Raw genomic sequence first — 19,871 nt, 5'->3', positions numbered from 1 at the left:
AAGCTGGGAAGAAAGTTTCTTCCTGAAATTAGAGAGTTCAAAATCTCTCATATATCTGGGACACTGAGAAAGCCACACATATGCCCAAGGTAAGAAGCTTATTCAAAAAACACCCAGGAAGACCATACGCGTTCATGCTGGGCTAGTCCCTAGGCTCGGTGAGAACCTGCCTGTGAAGGCAAGTCCTCACAAAGAGCCAACCTGCAGAAGTTGGGAAAGATTCTCATTCTCTCATTCTCTCTCTCTCTCTCATTCTCTCTCTCTCTCTCTCTCTCTCTCTCATATTCAATCACTTGCTCTCGGCATTCAAGGAAATCTGTGTAAAAATACTACCTGAACACAAGGAACACTCTTCAGTAGCCACATACGGTGAGGAACACACCCTTGGCAAAAAGAGTTTGCACACTCATGAAACATATGGACCACTACAACCTTCGACAATTAGGGGGAAAAAAAGTCAAACCCTAGGGAAGGGGAGAGTGTGATTTCCCCATTTACCACAATTTAATAGTAAAATAGCCAGTTTTCAGAACAAAACAGAGAGCCCAGAAATCCACACTTATATAGTCACTTAATCCACAGCAAAGGAGGCAAGAATCTACAACAGGGAAAAGACAGTCATTTCAGCAAACGGTGCTGGGAAAACTGAACGGCTATGTGCCGAAGAGTGAAACTAAACCACTTTCTTATAATTGCACACAAAAATAAACTCAAAATGCATTACACCTAAATGGGAAACCTGAAACCACAGAACTCCTAGAAGAAATCACAGACAGTAACTTCTTTGATATCAGCCAGAGAAACATTTTTCTAGGTACGTCTCCTCAGGCAAGGTAAACAAAAGAAAAAATCTCATCAAAATAAAAAGCTTTTGCACAGCAAAGGAAATTATCAACAAAACAACAAGGTAAGATCTAAGATATCTCCAAATGCTATATCTGATGAGGGTTAATATCCAAAATACATAAAGAATTCACACAAAAATTAAAAAAATAATCAGATTAAGGTGCCTGGGTGGGTCAGGGGGCTGAGCATCTGACTCTTGATTTCAGCTCAGGTCTTGATCCCAGGGTTGTGGGGCTGAGCCCCACATGCTGAGCATGGAGCCTGCTTCAGATTCTCTCTCCCTCTCCTTCCCACTTGTGCTCTCTCAAAAAAACAAAACAAACAAAAACAACAGCAAAAAACCCAGGTAGTACTGACACAAGGGCAAACCAAGGACATAGAATTGAGAATCGAGAAATAAATCCACACATCAAGGGCCAAATGATTTCTGATAAGGATGCCAAGTCCATCCAAAGTGGTGCCCACTTTCCCTATACATGGTCCTACGCGATTTCTTCCATCTGGCTTTTCCTGAGCTATGCCCTTCTCTAATAAAGCGGTATTTTAGTCAGTAAACAGCTATCCTGAGTTCTGAGAGCCACTCTAAAAATGACTCAGAACTGTAGGAAGAGGGTCATTGGAACCTGCAGTGTAGAGCTGGCTGGTCAGCACAGGTGCTAATCCTGGCTAGTGACTGCCATTGGAAAGGAAGGAGGGGCAGGCAGTCTTGCAGGACTGAGACCTCAATCTGTGGAATCTGACACTAACCAACTACATCTGAGTTGAACTGTAGGACACCCAGCAGGTGTCTGGAGAATTGTGTGAGTGTGTGTGTGTGTGTGTGTGTGTGTCTAGAGAGTGGGTGTTACACACACACACACACACACACACACACACACACACACACACACACAGGAACTGGTGACCAGAACCACTATAGTGACATAGATATTTCAGGCCATCTAAAATTAGTTTATTTTAAAATGATGAATTGGGGCATCTGGGTGGCTCAGTCAGTTAAGCATCAGGTTTCAGCTCTGATCACAATCTTACAGTTTGTGGGTTCAAGCCCTGCGTTGGGCTCTGTGCTAACAGCTCAGAGCCTGGAGCCTGCTTCAGATTCTGTGACTCCCTCTCTCTGCCCCTCCCTGGCTCACACTCTGTTTCTCTCTCTCAAAAAAAAAAAAAAACAAAAAAAGATTTTTTTTAAATGTTGAAGACCCTTAATACTAATATTTTTTGAGATGAAGAAATAGTAATTCAATTTTTAAAAAATATTAAGTAGATATATATTAGAAAGCAAAATAAAGAAAACAATACTGTGGCTTCTACATCTTAAAACTATGTAAATTTTCAACTAACAGGGTAGAAAAAACTTACATATTGCTCTAAATATATTTCTTACCTTTTGTTGATATAATGAATCAAAGTGTAAATAACATCTCGAAGAACAAAGGCCCACGCTCCTCCTAAGGTACTTTTTATGTCTTTCAGTAATAAACTAACAAATAGGTGATATATTTTCAGAATTCTGTGCTTTTTATAAACATTATTTGTCTCAGCGGCTTGTTCACATATGGCTAGAAGAATTTTCTGATAGGAATCCTAGAAAATAAAGAGACATTTCATAAAAACTTATGTAATCATTTATACTCAGCTATAACAAATGTATTTTATATTCAAAATAACAAATTACAGAATTTTGTGTTGGTTTAATATCAAAGGCAAATATTTCATTAAGAAAATTAATATCATGAACTTAAAAAACTATTGTCAATTTATCTAGCTTTCAGACAGCAAAAAATAATTTAAAAAATATCTACACTCTGAGCTAACATATGACTAAACTATCATGAAATTCAGGCTTCATCAATGAATACTGACAGGTAAGATACCAAGATATAAACTTGTTGAGGAGTGTTTTACTTTTTAATTAATTCAGATGAATTTTCCATTTGTTCATCTTTTTTTCTCTTTAAGATGCACTTACACAGATTTTTGAGCTGAAAAAGAAGGAATTCTCTCTTGTTATTTTAATAGAAATGTGTACTCACAGGGCTTTTGGAAAGAATTTCTAAGATGCTTTTAAGCTTGGTTTTATGGCAATTACTGATATAGGCAAACGTCGCTTTGATCACGTGTGATGGGAAATGAGGTGGGTTAGGAGCAGGGTCCAAATCCCTAAGAGTCAGAAGAAAACACGCAGTCATCATTTTCAGAACAAAATTAAGACAATAATAATCCCACATTCTACAACTACTCTTCCATTGAAAAACTTGGCTTTTAAATAAAATCACAAATGACTTATGACGGTCTACATGTTAGCAGTCAGCATATCTAAATACCTGTGCCCTCCATGACTGAATCAATTTTAAATGATTTGCTGACGAAATCTTTTATGAAGTTAATGGCAATCCCACAAATGAGCCTGGGTATCACTTCACATTTGAATTAAAGTTCTAAGCTAGTACTGTAAAAGCACTAATACCTTAAGACTGGGAAATCAAACACTATTTACATCAAATGAAATTATACAGTAAAAGTATTCGGGTGGATATTATTACTTTTTTGCACAGCTGGCATGGTAGGGAACTCAAAAATACGTAAAGGGTGCTTTCAAGAAGCTTACAATCAAGCTGGGAAAGTAACATATACAGCCAAGTGCGTCTCACATCCAAGTTAAGCTGTCATAGGTAAGATTCTGAGAGCTAAGGAGCATCAAGAAAAGGTGATCTAGAAATGCAAGCCACAGGTAAGAAACCCATGGATGTGTCCATGAAATTTCAAAAAACAGAATGAAAGATTGAGAAGGAAAAGGTCAACGGATTTGCAAACCAGGTGATCCACCTGAAAGAGCGAGCAATCATGGTGGGGAGACTCCAGTAGAGGCAAGGAGGTGGTACTTCCAAGTCAAAGGCAGTTACTTTTAAAGAAACAATTTAAAAGCATAGCTGTGCCTAAAAACTGAAATAGACATTTGAAGGTGTCAAGCAATAAGCTTCCCAAGGAAATTCTGAGATTGCAGTTAATCCGCTAAATTTAAAATACCCTTACCCTGAAAAGTCACCGAGGTCAGTGCTTTGGCTGCCACCAGAAGTTGCTGGTTCGTGTAACGTCATCAGTAACTCCACAACAATCTCTGGTAAATTACTGAGGAATAAGTGATCAATCTGTAAGGACACAAAATTAAAATAATGTTTAAGTTCTTATGTCTGTGAGCTTTAACACGGCTCAAGGGGCTAATGTTACGGCATCATTTCCAAAATGAGTCAGTGACCGTAAAAGGAAATAGATGATGAAAGACCTAAGATCTGCCAAGACATACGGCTAACTCCACTTTTTTCTGCTATGCAACCGACCTGTAGCCTGGGGGAGAGTAAGGAAATCTAACCAAACAAGACTCCCTTAATCTGACTCTAGTTTCATTTTAAAGAATCATTTTAACTAAGGCTTCAGCTGTAGAACTGAATTCCTCAACCTAGTAATTTTCCTGCCAACCAAATTCCCCACTGACCTACACGGCTTCTCAGTCTGCATTTTACTCTTGACTCACTTGGGAGATCTCTCTCACTTAACAATACTTGTAAGAATTCCCAGTGACTGGCAATAAGCATTTCTCTGTTCCCTGCAGAACTTTCCCCCAGATTTCTACTTGGCTGATGTGCCAAATTCTGAGCCTAGCTGGCCCCCACATCCCCTGTCATCATCAGTCAACCAAAATCCTCCCAGACAGGAGCAGGTTCTCCATCGATCCACCTCCTGTTACGGCGGCCTCCCAGAGAGAGGCACACATTCTCTAATTATACAGAATGGGCCTGCTGCGTTACATATACCCCAGCCAAGTGAAGGACGGTCATGAAGTTGTGAAGGGGGACTCATTAGCTCTCCAAGTTAGGAATTACAAGGGCACCAAACTTAAAGGCAAATAAACAGCTGATTTACTTGGTGTGTAAGAAGGTTTGAAAACACACTTCCTCATAACAGAAGCATTTTAAAATGTGACAAAAAGGAAGCCAAACGTAAAGGTGCTAGCCTTTCCCTCAGGCTTACACATCCGTCATTCAGGTCACCACTTCCAAGGTTTCAACCCTCTTAAAACACCAGCTCATTTCAAAGTATATCTGGGACAAGGAAGGACAAACTGGCCCCATCTGATTAATAACAAAGGAAAAACTCATGAATTCCCTTACACAAAAAATGACCAGCGGCTTCACTAGTTTCCTATTATTCTGTAATAAGCCCGATCTGTACTGTTTAGCTGAGGGACAGCCTGTTCAGATGTCTAGGTACAGCTAAACAATGTTGCAACTGTTAATATTTTTGGCTTTCCACAAGTGACAGTTTTAAGAGGCTTAGAGACTAATAATAATAGCTGCACCAACCCTTACTCACTGAAAAAAGAATCAACAAGATGGATTCAGAGAAAGTGTGTATTAGAGAATCAAAGAAAAACTTAACTTGTGACAACTTAATGCTAACTGGAATCGAAACTAATAAAAATGTATGTCTTTAACCAAGAAGATAAGAAATTATCATTTAAGTTTGCCTCTCTTCATTCTCAAGACTGATGTTTCAATCAGGCCTCAGTGTAATTATGTTCTCCTCCTAGACTTACTCTGACTCTGAAAATTGCTGTCTTTTGGTTTGAATAATTTTTAAAAAGTAGTAAGATTAGGTCTGCTTAGAAGTCTAAGCAGGAAGATGGGCTGGGAGGGGATAAAAGCAGCGTCTTTCATAAATTCCATAACCTCTGGAGCTGTAACATCCAGTTCCAAGTAACTTTTGAGAAGGGAGCTCCTTGTTTGCCTCCAGACTAAGAAGCAGCTATGACTGACAGTGGTCCCTCTAAGCAGCTGGGAAATTCGTTCCGTTTGCTGGCTCCATATAGGTCAGGGGCAAACAAAAAAAGTCTTTTGAAGTTTATCTAACTGTAATTTTAACATTAGCCAACTTTGCTTAGTCATCCCTTACTTACAAAACAAAACAAAACAAAAAAGTTGAGAGTTACCAATCCTCTTTGACCTTAAACAAAGTTTATATATGTGTTTTTAATGTAATCTCCCTCAAATTATTTTGGATGTATGTAAGTTATATTAAAAACAGAAGCTGTTAGATCCTTTTTTACTTGACTCCATCTTTTCTCAAATTATGAGTATTCACTACATACAAAGTAGCAGGGGTACAAAGCAGAAAAAAAAAACAGCAGAAAATCTGTCCAAGTACTCACAGCAGAGAAGATAAACCATATTCTTAAGTAACTTATATTACACGTTAAAAGGTGTTAAGTGTCACGGAAAAAAGAAAGAGCAGAGCATGGGAGTCTGGGATCATACTTCTCCCTGAACAGTAAAGAGCTCAATGGGACTGAAGAGAAAGTGAGGAACACTTTGTATACACTGTCCAGTAGTGCATGGATTGAACACCCAGCTTGCATTCACGTATTACTGCCAATAAAAATAAATTTTAAAAATGAAAAAGCAATAAATTTCAAAGTTTTTAAAAAATTTTTCTGATTAAAAACACTTCATTTATAAAAGCTACTCAAAAGAAGAGACCACTGTAATAACAACAACAATAAAAAAATTCACGGATTGCCTACACCAGACAGTGATGACTACATATTAAATTTTACTACATAAATGATGACTGGTCTTTTTTTTTTTTTTTTTCAACTTTTTTTTTTTTTTTTTTAATTTATTTTATTTTTGGGACAGAGAGAGACAGAGCATGAACGGGGGAGGGGCAGAGAGAGAGGGAGACACAGAATCGGAAACAGGCTCCAGGCTCCGAGCCATCAGCCCAGAGCCTGACGCGGGGCTCGAACTCACGGACCGCGAGATCGTGACCTGGCTGAAGTCGGACGCTTAACCGACTGCGCCACCCAGGCGCCCCGATGACTGGTCTTAAAACTTTAAAGTCACATGTCAGGGGGCACCTGGGTAGCTCAGTTAGGTGTCCGACTTCGGCTCAGGTCACAACCTCACAGTTTGTGGGTTCAAGCCCCAAGTCAGGCTCTGTGCTGACAGCTCGGAGCCTGGAGCCTGCTTCGGATTCTGTGTCTCCCTCCCTCTCTCTGCCCCTCTCCCACTTGCAGAGCGTTCTGTCTCTGTCTCTCAAAAATGCATAAACATTAAAAAGAAAATCTTTAAGTTACATCTCAGACCAATTAGGGGCTCAAGAGGGGTGTCTGGCTGGCTCAGTTGGTAGAGCATGAGACCCCTGATCTCAGGATTGTGAGTTCGAGCCCCACATTTGGCCTAGAGCTAGTAGGTAAAAGTGAAGTCATACCTGTTTTCCTAGAAAGTTTTCATCTTTGAGTGTGTCGTAGACTTTGGTAGCAGTCTCTCTCTGCTGTGCTGTCTCACTTTCTCCTGTACCCTCATAGGCAAAGTAAGGAAGAATATTTACAAGAATCTTTGGAAAACAGTGTGTTAGAAGAGTTTTCCAATCCTCTTGAATCTGATTAGCAATGGACTTCACCTCATCAAAACGACTTCTAATCACCAGATGTGGGATCAAAACCTTGTAACAAGATCTAAAAATGTAAAAATTTCAAGTACATGTTATATATAACTTCTCAAAGTCAAATTTTACAATACAGCCCTTAAAATAATGAAACGAGCATTAGAACATCACTTTGTCTAGACCACTAAACATTCTTACTCTAATTTTATAAATGCAGAGATGAAGTTAAATAAATTTTAAATAATCACATAAGAAAACAGAGATCTTAGAATACACCAACCTAATTCTATGATCAAAAAAAGTGGGAAATGAATTTCTCTCTTCTACATAATCAATTTATGCAAAATTATTTCATTTATGTAGAATGAAATGTGAAAGAAATGTATGAATTCAAACTACTTTTCTAAAGTTTACTTGTTTATTTTGAGAGAGAGAGAGCAGACGCACAAGCAGGGGAGGGGTCAGAGAGAGAGGAGAAGAGAGAGAATCTGAAGCAGGCTTCACACTGTCAGCACAAAGCCTGATGTGGGACTAGATTTCACATATGGTGAGATCATGACCTGAGCTGAAATCAAGAGCTGGACACTTAACCAACTGAGCCACCCAGGTGCCCGGTGAATTCAAACTATGAATGTAAATACTGTTATAGCCAAAATGAAACAACAAGGATCACTGAATAACGCACTGCTTTCCCATCATCCTGAGACCAAAACATTATTCTCTAGATGATTCTTCAGTTGTTCCAAATCTATTTTCAAAATTTTCTTCTCAAGAGTTAGGATTTAGCAAAATAAGTATTTTTATGTTACACTTTAAATCTAATAAAAATAATGACAAAATGGTCCATAGCCAAGGAACAGAAAGGAAGAACAACACAGAAATAACAGCCACTGGTAATTTCTCTTTGGTTTGTCATAGGCAAGAATACCAAACATTAAAGCTAAAAGAGGGGTGCCTGGATGGCTTAGTTGGTTAAGCGTCCAACTTCAGCTCAAGTCATGATCTCACGGTCCGTGAGTTCGAAACCCATGTCGGGCTCTGTGCTGACAGCTCAGAGCCTGGAGCCTTATTTGGATTGTGTCTCCTTCTCTCTCTGCCCCTCCCTCACTCGTGCTCTGTCTCTCTCTGTCTCTCAAATATAAATAAATGTAAAAATAAAAAAAATTCAAAAAAAAATTTAAAGCTGAAAGAGTCCTTAGAGACCGATGTTACTTTCTTACTGTACAGATTGAAAAACCAAAGCCGAGCAGATATTTTCATGGCTTGCCTAAAGTTACACAGCTAGTTACTGGCACAGCTAGGACCGGACCCTAAATCCAGTGATTCCCTTCAGTACACTCTAATTAAAACAAGCAGCCCTGTCTCTCCTACTATACAGCCCCCAAGCTCCGGATGTGTGTGTGTGTGTGTGTGTGTGTGCGTGAGTGTGTGTGTGCACACGTACATGTGTATGTGCATGTGTGTATGTGCGTGTGTCAGGTGGGGGTGGGGGGCTCCCAAACATTACCCTCTAATTTTAAAATGAACATATTTCATGTGTGTGTACACCTACCTATAGAAATCCTCAACATTTGTGTAGTTTAATAAAATAAAAGGAAAAGAACATAAGCTGTGTTCAGTATCTTGAAGATTCAGCCATTCCAAAACCAGATAATCCAAATGAGAAGCCATGAAGTCTTCTAAATGTCTGTACCCAAAGGTTTCAGAAACTTTCTCTAAAACCTGCACAAATCAGAAAGAAGTCAATGCTTTAAGAAACCAACGAAATAATATATCTAGATCTAAATCCTTCATTATTTACAGCATAACTTTGACACGTTCATTCAACTCTTCTATACCTTGGCTTCCTCATCTATGAGACGGAGATAATAAAAGTACTTCTACTTCAGAGATGCTAAACAAGAAAAATGTATTTAATATAATTAGCACAGAGCCTGGCACATAGCGACCACTCAGTAAATGTTAAAAGGTTAACTGGTCTAAGACTGATTACCCACAAGCTGGCCTACTTTAAGGGTCCATGGAGACCATGCTGGTAGAATCCTGAATGGTCTGTCAGGCCACTGGTCTATCACTGGTTCATCACATGAACATCTATGATGGAAAGGCGTGGAACTTTCCAAACCATGGAGGTGAGGTGGTGGAACGGGGCATAGGCAAAAACATTCAACAACAATGTGCTGATGTGATTGCACAAATGGACTCTAGTGTTCCTTTCCCAGTCCTGCAACTTTAAAAGTGTCACAGCTCTATGATTTGACTTCTAGCCCTGCTAGATCCCAAGGTCGTGACCCAGAACTCCCAGGCAAAACACCTGCTACTGCTCTTTCCTCTATGGGTCTCCCTCAATAAAAGCAATTCCAGAGGGCCTGGTCTGCCTGATGAAAGGTCACTGATCCCTATCAGTTCAATGAACACCCCGTGACACGCTGGAGGTAAAAAATAAATGATACCACATACAAATAAACATACGCTAAAGAGTTACTACTTTCCAATATTCCAGATCTAAAAAATAAAACGGTCTCCAAGAGACACTTTAAAATAAGTTTACACTTTTTAAATTATTTACAAGTTACCCAAGGAAGATAATAAAAAGTATTCATCCACATGTACCTTTTTAATGAGGTGAGGTTCTAATCCACTCTCTTTCACAGCCTTGCACAGGGCAAACAAAGCCTGTTTCTCACAGACGGGGCTGCAGCATAAAATCACAGCCATCGTCATCAGCAGGACAGATTTTCTGTTATAAACCTCATCTACGAGTTCAGTGTTCTCAGCTCTGTGAGCCTGCGATGGAATTTTAAAAACAATGATGTCATATGAGTACACAAACATTACAAATAAACCAATCAGGCTAAAATCAATGTTCACCATTATAACGTCTAAGCAGCCAGTGAGCAATTTTATTTTTTTTTAATTTTTTTTAATTTTTTTTTTTTAACATTTATTTATTTTTGAGACAGAGGACAGAGCACGAACAGGGGAGGGTCAGAGAGAGGGAGACACAGAATGTGAAACAGGCTCCAGGCTCCGAGCTGTCAGCACAGAGCCCGACGTGGGGCTCAAACTCATGGACCTCGAAATCATGACCTGAGCCGAAGTCAGCCGCTTAACTGACTGAGCCACCCAGGCAGCAATTTTAAACCCTAGAGTGATGGAGCCAAGAGCAGAGATATGAGAAAATATCAAAGTTTCTACAGGGCAAAAACTGTTTCTGATAATATCTTAGGCAAAGAATTCACAAACATTTCAGTGAGGTATAAAGCAATTTAAAGAAAAACAAGAAAGAAATTGCAACAAGGGCGACCTGATGGTCACCAGAGAGGCAGGTGGGGGGGGTAAACAGGTGATGGGGATGAAGGGTGCTCTTGTGATGAGCACAGGTGATGTAAGGAAACGCTGAAGCACCACATTGTACACCTGAAGCTAGTATAACACTGTAGACTAACTGACGAGAATTAAAACAAAAACTTAAATAAAAAAAAAAAAAATCCAAGTAGGGGAGAATAACTAAAAGCTCCTTTTCAATTACAAAGTATACATCCTGGGATGTTTTTATTATCATAATTTCATAGACAGCACTTTATACTGCAAAACATACAGTCACATGTACTGTCGAAAGTAAAAATGGGGGCGCCCGAGTAGCTCAGTTGGTTAAGCGTCCAACTCTTGATTTTAGCTCAGGTCATGATCTCGCAGTCGTGATCTCAAGCCCCACGACAGGCTCTGTACTGGGCAGGGAGCCTGCTTGAGATACTCTCTCTCTCCCTCTGCCCCTGTCCCACTTGCATGCGTGCATGGGCATGTGTGCTCTTTCTCTCAAAAAAAAAAAAAAAAAGGTAAAAATAAAATCATGCAACTAGACAGAATGACACATGCTTCTAGTTTAATGACCCATCATTATAATATCCCAACAGATGTGAACATTTTTTGACTAGCTGTAATTGATAAAAGCCTCTCGGGCACCTGACTGGTTCAGTAGGTGGAGCATGAGATTCTTGATCTCAGACTTGTGAGTTTGAGCCCCACAATCGGTGAAGAGATTACTTAAAAATAAAATCATGAGTGGGGCACCTGGGTGGCTCAGCTGGTTAAGCGTCTGACTTTGGCTCAGGTCATGATCTCGTGGTTTGCGACTTCAAGCCCCGGGTCAGCTCTGTGCTGACAGCTCAGAGCCTAGAGCCTGCTTCAGATTCTGTGTCTCCCTCTCTGTCTGTCCCTCCCCCACTCACACTCTGTTTCTTTCTCTCTGTCAAAAATAAATAAACATTTTGGGGCGCCTGGGTGGCTCAGTCGGTTAATCGTCCGACTTCAGCTCAGGTCATGATCTCGCGGTCCGTGAGTTCGAGCCCCGCGTGGGGCTCTGTGCTGCCAGCTCAGAGCCTGGAGCCTGCTTCCGATTCTGTGTCTCCCTCTCTCTCTCTGCCCCTCCCCTCCTCATGCTCGGTCTCCCTCTGTCTCAAAGATAAAAATAAATAAACATTTTAAAAAATTTTTTAAAAAATCTTAAAAAAAAAGTTTCTCTTCACAGTTAGAAAACTCTCCTACCCATTGATCCTACTTCTGGTTTTTTGGAACGAGGAAAAGGAAGAGCCTTTACTAAACGGCCATCATTGACATGTTTGAAAATAGCTATGAGGTTCCCACTAAGTCAGCTCCTTCACCAACTCCTTAGGAGAGACAGGATCTACAGACTCTAACATCCTAGTTAAAAATCTACTTCTACTCAGAACCAAACCCAAAATACAAGCTGCCTTCTATAATGTATAGATGAGTCCAGATTCTTTTTATCAGCTTGTTTGTGACAGTAAGCTTCTATTAATGACATCTAAGGCAGAATTTGTTTCTTTTGATAACTATTGCAATGGGATTCATACAGTGCTCTCAAGAGTAAAACCTGTTAGGACTTGTTACAAATGAATTTCTATCAAGTCAGTATTTTCCCTTCTTGCTTAAGACAGGCTAATTTTAAAATGTACCATATGGGGCCCCTGGTGGTTCAGTCGGTTAAGCGTCCGACTTCGGCTCAGGTCGTGATCTCGCGGTCCGTGAGTTCAAGCCACTGAACTGTGCTGACTGCTCAGAGCCTGGAGCCTGTTTCGGATTCTGTGTCTCCCTCTCTCTCTGACCCTCCCCCATTCATGCTCTGTCTCTCTCTGTCTCAAAAATAAATAAACGTCAAAAAAAAAAATTTTTTTTTAAATGTACCATATACATCTCTATTAAATCTTATATTATTCACATTCATTTTTCCAAACTATTGAAACTTTTTTTGAAATTCACATTCTTTCACGCAACTGTCCAAAAACTGTCCTTTTGTGTTATCACCGACTAGATAGTATTTGATTAACCACCTCATATACTTTTCACAAACATATCAAGGCATAAATAAGTGAATAAATTCTAACACTCAGATAATTTTGCCATTTAAGAAAAATATTATTCTACAAAGAAATATAAGAATCATAAGGCTCCCTAAAGAACACCAATATAAGTTGATCTCCCCTATCAGAACAGGGTTTTCAACCCGTTTCTTCCTACCATCACCTTTCTCCAAATTGGTTTTTAACCAGATCTTACAAGAAATATTTTAAGAAGACAGAAATCACATCAAGCAACTTTTCCAAACACAATGGTATAAATCAATTTAAAAATCCTGACAAAACCACAAATGCACGCAGTCTAAACAACATGCTACTGAACACCCAATGGGTAAATGAAGAAATCAAAGAGGAAATAAAAATATACATGGAAACAAATGAAAATGAAAACACAATGATCCAAAATCTTTGGGATGTAGCAAAAGCAGTTCTAAGAGGGAAGTTTATAGCAATACCTCAAGAAACAACAAAACTCTCAAGAAAACAACCTAACTTTACACCTAACAGAACTAGAAAAAGAAAAAGCAAAGGCCAAAGCTGGTGGAAGGAAGGAAATAAAGATTAAAAAGGAAATAAAGAAAAGAGACAACAACAACAAAAACAGAAAAGATCAAGGAAGCCAAGGGCTGGTTCTTTGAAAAGATCAACAAAATTGATAAAGCTTTAACCAGATTCATCAAGAAAAAAAAGAGGACTCAAATAAAATCGGAATGAAAGAGGAGAAATAGCAACTGATACCACAAAAATACAAAGAATAAGAGAATACTATGAAACATTATATGCCAACAAACTGGACAATCAAGAACAGATGGGTAAATTTCTAGACACATAAAGTTCCAAAACTAAATCAGGAAGAAATAGAAAATGTGAATAGATTACTAGTAAAGAAATTGAATTGGTAATCAAAAATCTCCCAACAAACACATCCAAAACCAGATGGCTTCACAGGTGAATTCTACCAGACATTTAAAGAAGAGATAATATTTATTCTTCTCAAACTACTCCAAAAATGAGAAGAGAAAGGAAAACTTCCAAATTTGTTCTATAAGGCCCTGATACCAAAACCAGGCAGACAGACAAAAAAGAGAACTAGGGGCCAATATCCCTGATGAATGCAGATGCAAAAATTCCCAACAAAATAATACCAAACTAAATTCAACAATACATCAAAAAGACCATTCGCCACAGTCAAGGATATTTATTTCAGAGATGTAAGGATGTTTCAATATTCACAAGTCAATCAATGTGATACATCATATTAACAAGAGGAAAAATAAAAACCATATGATCCCCTCAACAGATAAAAAAAAATTTAACAAAATACAACATCTTTCATGATAAACACTCTCCGAACAAAGAGGGTTTAGGGGAAACAAAGCTCAACATGATAAAAGCCATATGTGAAAAACCCGCAGCTAACATTATACTCAATGGTGAAAAACTAAAAGCATTTACTCTAAGAGCAGGCACAAATAAAAGGTGTCCACTCTCACCATTTTTATTCAACACAATACTGGAAGCCCTAACTACAGCAACCAAACATGAAATAAAAGGCATCTAAATTGGTAAGGAAGAAGTGAAACTGCCACTATTTGCAGATGAAATGATACTACACATAGAAAACCCTACGGAGCGCCTGGGTGGCTCAGTCAGTTAAGCATCTGACTCTTGATCTCAACTCGGGTCATGATCTTGTGGTTTATGGGTTCAAGCCCCGCATCGGGCTCTGCGCGGACAGTGCAGATCCTGCTTGGGGTTCTGTCTCTCCTTCTCTCTGCCCCTCCCCTGCTGTGTTCTCTCAAAATAAATAAACTAAAAAAAAAAAAAAAAAAGAAAACCCTAATGACTCCATCAAAAAACCATTAGAACTCATAAATGAATTCAGTATGCTGTTGCAGGATACAAAATTAATACACAGAAATCTGTCGCAGTTTTTTATACACTAGTAACGAAGTAGCAGAAAGAGAAACTAAGAAAACAATGCCATTTACAATTATACCAAAAAGAATAAAACACCTAGGAGTATATTTAACCAAGGAGGTAAAAGACCTATACTCTGAAAAAATAAGATATTAATGAAAGAAACTGAAAATGACACAGAAAAATGGAAATATATGTCATGGTCTCATATTGGAAGAATTAATATTATCAAAATGTCCATACTACTCAAAACAATCTACAGATTCAATGCAATCCCTATCAAAATACCAACAGTATTTTTCACAGAACTGGAACAAATAATCTTATAAAGCTTGTATGGGACCAGAAAAGACTCTGAATAGCCAAAACAGTCTTGAAAAAGAACAAAACCAGAGGTATCACAATCACAGTAATCAAAGCAGTATGGTACCGGCACAAAAAAAGATACACAATCAATGTAACAGAAGAGAGAGGCTAGAAATAAACCTACACTTACATGGTGAGTCTATGACAAAGGAGGCAAGAATATACAATGCGAAACAAACAGTATCTTCAATAAAATGGTGCTGGGAAAACCGGACAGCTACATGGCCAAGAATAAAACTGGGCCACTAACTCCATACACAAAAATAAACTCAAAATGGATGAAAAGTCTAAATGTGAGACCTGAAACCACAAAATTCCTAAAAGAAAACATAGGCAGTATTCTCTTGGACACTGACCTTAGCAACAGTTTTCTGTATATCAATTCAGGCAAAGAAAACTAAAGCAAAAATAAACTATTGGGAGAACACCAAAATAAATGTTTTGCCCACCAAAGGGAAACCATCAACAAAACGGAAAGGAAAGAGATATTTGTAAGTGATATATCTGATAAGGAATTAACATCCAAAATATATAAAGAACTTCTACAATTTAACACCTAAAGAAAAATTTGATTAAAAGATGAGCAGAGTACCTAAACAGACATTTTTCCAAAGAAGACATCGAGATGGCCAACAGACACATGAAAAGATGCTCAACATCATTCATCATCACGGAAATACAAACCAAAACCACAATGAGCTATTACCTCACACCTGTCAGAATGGTTGCTATCAAGAAAATCAGAAATAACAAGTGTTAGTGAGGATGTGGAGAAAAGGAACCCTGTGCACTGTTGGTGGGAATATAAAATGGTGAAGCCAATGTGGAAAACAGTATAAGGTTCTTTAAAAAATTAAAAATAGGAATCCCTTATGATCCAATAATTTCACTACTGGGTACTCACTCAAAGAAACAAAAACACTAATTTAAGAGATATATGCACCCCTATGCATTATTCACAATATCCAAGTGAGGGAAGTAACCCAAGTGTCCACTGACAAATGAATGGATCAAAAATATATGGAGGATGAGTGGGCAGGTGGGTGCAACAGAATATGACTCAGCCACAAAAAAGAATGATATCTTGACTTCTGCAACAATGTGGATGGACGCAGATGGTATTATGCTAAGTGAAATAAATCAAAGAAACACAAACACCATAGGATTTCACTTCAAGTGAACAAAAAAAAAAATCAGACTTTTAAATACAGAGAAGTGGTGATTATCAGAGGGGAGGTGGGTGGAGGAATGGGTGAAAGAGAGAATGGAGATTAAGAGGTACAAACTTCCATCTATAAAATAAGTCACAGGGATGAAAAATACAGAACAGGGAATATACTCAATAATAATGTAACAATGCTGTATGGTGACTACGTTTATAGTATGGTGACTACGTCTATCATAAGCACTGGGTAATGTACAGAATTATGAAATTATCATGTTATACACGTGAAACTAATATAACATTGTACGTTAACGATACTTCAACTTAAAAAAAATTTTTTTTTAAAGTTTATTTTTATTTATTTTGAGAGAGACAGACAAGCGTGAGTGGGGGAGGGGCAGAAAGAGAGAGAAACAGAGACAGAGAGAAAGAGAGAGGGTATCCTAAGCAGGCTCCACACTGCGCAGAGCCTGACGCGGGACTCAAACTCACGAACCACGAGATCACGACCTGAGCCGAAACCAAGAGTCAGACACTTAACTGAGCCAACCAGGCACCCCTCAATTAAAATTTTAATGAAAAAGGAAGCCATTTACACTCAATAAATTTTGTTCTTCCCACAAAAATAGTACATCTAAGTTGAATCAAAAGAAATTGTCATTATTGGACCAAGTCTAACCTATAACAAGATAATTTCAATTAACTCATACAGTTGTTTTAGTAAACCAGCGGATGTCGTCTTAGACCACACTTGGTAAAGTAGTATATACCATATTTATAAGAAGTGTATGATACTAGCAAGTATTAAAATTACTACTTCTCTCATTCCTTCCTGAGCTTTCGAGTATGCATTTTCAAAAGCTGTTTGCTGAAGCTTCAAAGGAAGTGCTTTCAATAATGTGGAAGAACCTCCGTGCTTCATATCCTGGAATAATCTTAAAAAAAAAAAAAAGTAAAAAGTGAAATAATTTACCTTAAATACAACTTTCCAAAGTATATTATCAGACACAAATAAATCACTATGTGACACACACTAACATACTGGGTCTTGTTTCAAAAAACTAATGAAATCTGAGCCCATTTAAGCAGCTTATATTTTAGGTAGATGTGTTAGAACGTAACATTTCAAGCGTTCAAGAATGCTGAACAACCTGACAAAAACATGCAGTCCTAAAAAATTACAGTTGCTCCTTTAAGTACTCAAACATAAAACAGGTCTACACGATAGAATCACTCCAGTGACTCTATGACTGCATGTTCACCAGAATAAATATAATCGTAATTAGCACAAAATGAAATGTCCCAATCTTCATTTTATAAACTCATATAAAAGTCACAGTGACATCCAAACATTCAATACCTTCTGGAAGTGGTTAAGACACACATCTTATTCAACTCAACCACTTACTAGCTGTATGGCACGGAGCAAGTTACTTTCTCTCACTAAGCCACACTTTTTACTCACAAAATGGAGAAAATAATAGTATCTAAGTGATAAAAGTGTCAGAATTAAGAGAAAACATAAATGCCAGGCCTACAGTATATGCCCAGTAAGTGCTACCTACTTTCAATATCACAACTAGTGACCCACAACTGTGCCAGACGAGACACGCTATCTGCAGCATTCGAGACACGTCATGAATATAGGACCTATTACCTATTGATGGACTCTGCAGCCAACATGCTAACTTGATGATGATTATCAGCAAGAAAATGTGGAAAGACTTCGTTCACAGGAAACTCTTTCCCCATCACATTAAGAATAGCCCATTTTGAATAAGGATCAGCCTATGGGAAAAGAACTAAGGTTAAATATGAAATACTAAGACAAAAATTATCCATCAACAAACAGAAACAAAGGCTACTTTAAAAATTTCAATAGAGACCTTATTAATAATTGATGTGGAATAACTCACCTCGAGCAAAGTTTTAAGGCATTTTACTAGTGCCATTCTTACAGAGAATGTGCATTTCCCCTCCTTTGCTAAGTGCCTGAAATAAAGTGTTTCAAAGTCAAATAATTATTCCACTAAAAGCTCAGTCAAAATATATCATTGAGTATCATACTTATTCTAGGTTTCTTCTAAAATTTCTTTTCATACTAAATTTAATTCTCATTCTGTAATCTTCATAGGCCAATATTCTCAGCTTCCAAAAAACTCCAAATAAAAAAAGTTACTTTGAAAAGGAGTTCATTTTAATGTACCTTATTTGTTTTCTATGATCATGCCTCATTTGGGGGCTATCATACTTCAGCGAACCATGTTATTTATAAACTTGCTTTAAAAGGAAAACATTTGTAAAACTTGTTTTTATATCAAAGATTTCAAAACCACATTCTACACTGATTCAGAAATCCTTACAAATCAAGTGGGAGGAGGGCTCTAAAGATGTGCTCCTCTGTAAATATGGTAAAACTTGCCTCGTGTCACGTCACGCTGTGCCTACATGCATACACTGGGGACAAGGCCAATGTGTTCACTGTTCTTCAAGCAATCAAGGAAGGGAACAAACTACATTCTGCTATTGTTAAAAGATGTATATACTCACATTCAAGGATTCGAACAAATCACTAATGCAGAAAGACAAAGTTAACAATTGCATCCAGAGTAGTAAAAGAAAGTTAAGAACGCCACAAAATACTCTGCACCTACCAGAACGCTCCAATCACTGTTAGAAACTGCCCTTGGGCATCCCTTGTGTTTTCAGCATCCATACTGCCTTGACACAGGTTCATCACTATATGAATGACGTGGTTTAAAACTGTCTTGCAAACATCCTGGTCACGGCGATACAAAGAACACACGTTGCTGTAGTGGAAAAAATTTAACTTTATAAGTACAGCACAACACACCAGTTAGTTTATAAATTTAAAGTGAACATAACACATGGTTTTAATTTCTTACGATAGTGGCTTTAGGAGTTCAACAACCTCTTCCATCAGCAAAGGATGTTCTTCTCCAGGAAGCTCCTTTAAAAGCACTAGATACTAAGACAGTTGAGGGGGTTAAATCATTTTTTTTCTATAGGTCATTTGCTTAAATAAGTATACACACGTAACCATAAATTCACACATTAATGCATGCACACATGTGCACACACACATACACACACAAGACCAGTGAATTTGTAAAAGAGGCAGTAAAGTAACAAAAAGGGTCTGAAGTCAAACAGAGCTGGACTCAAATCCCAGCACTACAACCTATTACTTGCATGGTTAAAAAACGTGCCTTGTCATCGGGGCCTTGTACTCTCACCTGTAAAATGCAGACAGGGCACTTACATGGCCAGGTTACTGAGGATTAAAGGAAATGAATGTAAATGTCTAGCATGTATTGTAGGAATTCAGTAAATAGATAGTTGTAATCACTGTTGGGGTTAAAAGCCTGCGCAAGAATCTGAAATGATTATTATGTTCCTACCCTCCAAAAATAATGCTTCGGGATAAGACTTCAATGGTTCAAAACTGTTCTATGGAATTTTGGACAGCAGACATAGTGGTGGGCAGGGAAAAGGCAAATACACTGGCTTCTCTTCCTAAAGGCAACCTTGTAGGGTTCTCTATGGTACTGGGGATACCAAGGGCCACTCAGCAACTACCAGGTATAATAATGGCAGTTGTAACTAGGCAGCTGGTTTCCGAGAGCCGCCAAACAATTTTCTAGCTATAGTAAGAAATTCAAAGATACTTTTTCCTATCATCCATATGTAGAAAAATGCTTCTTCCTCCTTCTCAGATGTTATAAAAG

The 19,871-nt window shown here is 38.2% G+C and overlaps 1 protein-coding gene across 11 annotated transcripts in view; it reads right to left on the bottom strand.

Moving 5' to 3' along the window:
• The window catches only part of ATM (ATM serine/threonine kinase), a 131,349-nt gene that overhangs the window by 67,286 nt on the left and 44,192 nt on the right, over positions 1-19,871 (bottom strand). For 9 of the 11 annotated variants that reach the window (XM_058686671.1, XM_058686669.1, XM_058686670.1 and 6 more), the window contains 11 exons: positions 19,029-19,111; positions 18,777-18,932; positions 18,039-18,114; positions 17,780-17,910; positions 16,937-17,057; positions 9,904-10,077; positions 8,843-9,012; positions 7,114-7,360; positions 3,880-3,995; positions 2,880-3,006; positions 2,231-2,430 (listed from right to left, as the gene is read on the bottom strand). In XM_058686671.1, the coding sequence (XP_058542654.1) occupies positions 2,231-2,430; positions 2,880-3,006; positions 3,880-3,995; positions 7,114-7,360; positions 8,843-9,012; positions 9,904-10,077; positions 16,937-17,057; positions 17,780-17,910; positions 18,039-18,114; positions 18,777-18,932; positions 19,029-19,111 (1,601 nt within the window). Of the gene's footprint in view, positions 1-2,230; positions 2,431-2,879; positions 3,007-3,879; positions 3,996-7,113; positions 7,361-8,842; positions 9,013-9,903; positions 10,078-16,936; positions 17,058-17,779; positions 17,911-18,038; positions 18,115-18,776; positions 18,933-19,028; positions 19,112-19,871 lie in introns of those variants that run through there. The other 2 variants (XM_058686667.1, XR_009249437.1) reach the window with 2 other exon arrangements.

The sequence above is a fragment of the Neofelis nebulosa genome, chromosome 10 (assembly GCF_028018385.1).
Source record: "Neofelis nebulosa isolate mNeoNeb1 chromosome 10, mNeoNeb1.pri, whole genome shotgun sequence".
NCBI lineage: Eukaryota > Metazoa > Chordata > Mammalia > Carnivora > Felidae > Neofelis > Neofelis nebulosa.
Note: the sequence above shows the minus strand (reverse complement) of the source record. Positions and strands in the feature narration are given on the sequence as shown.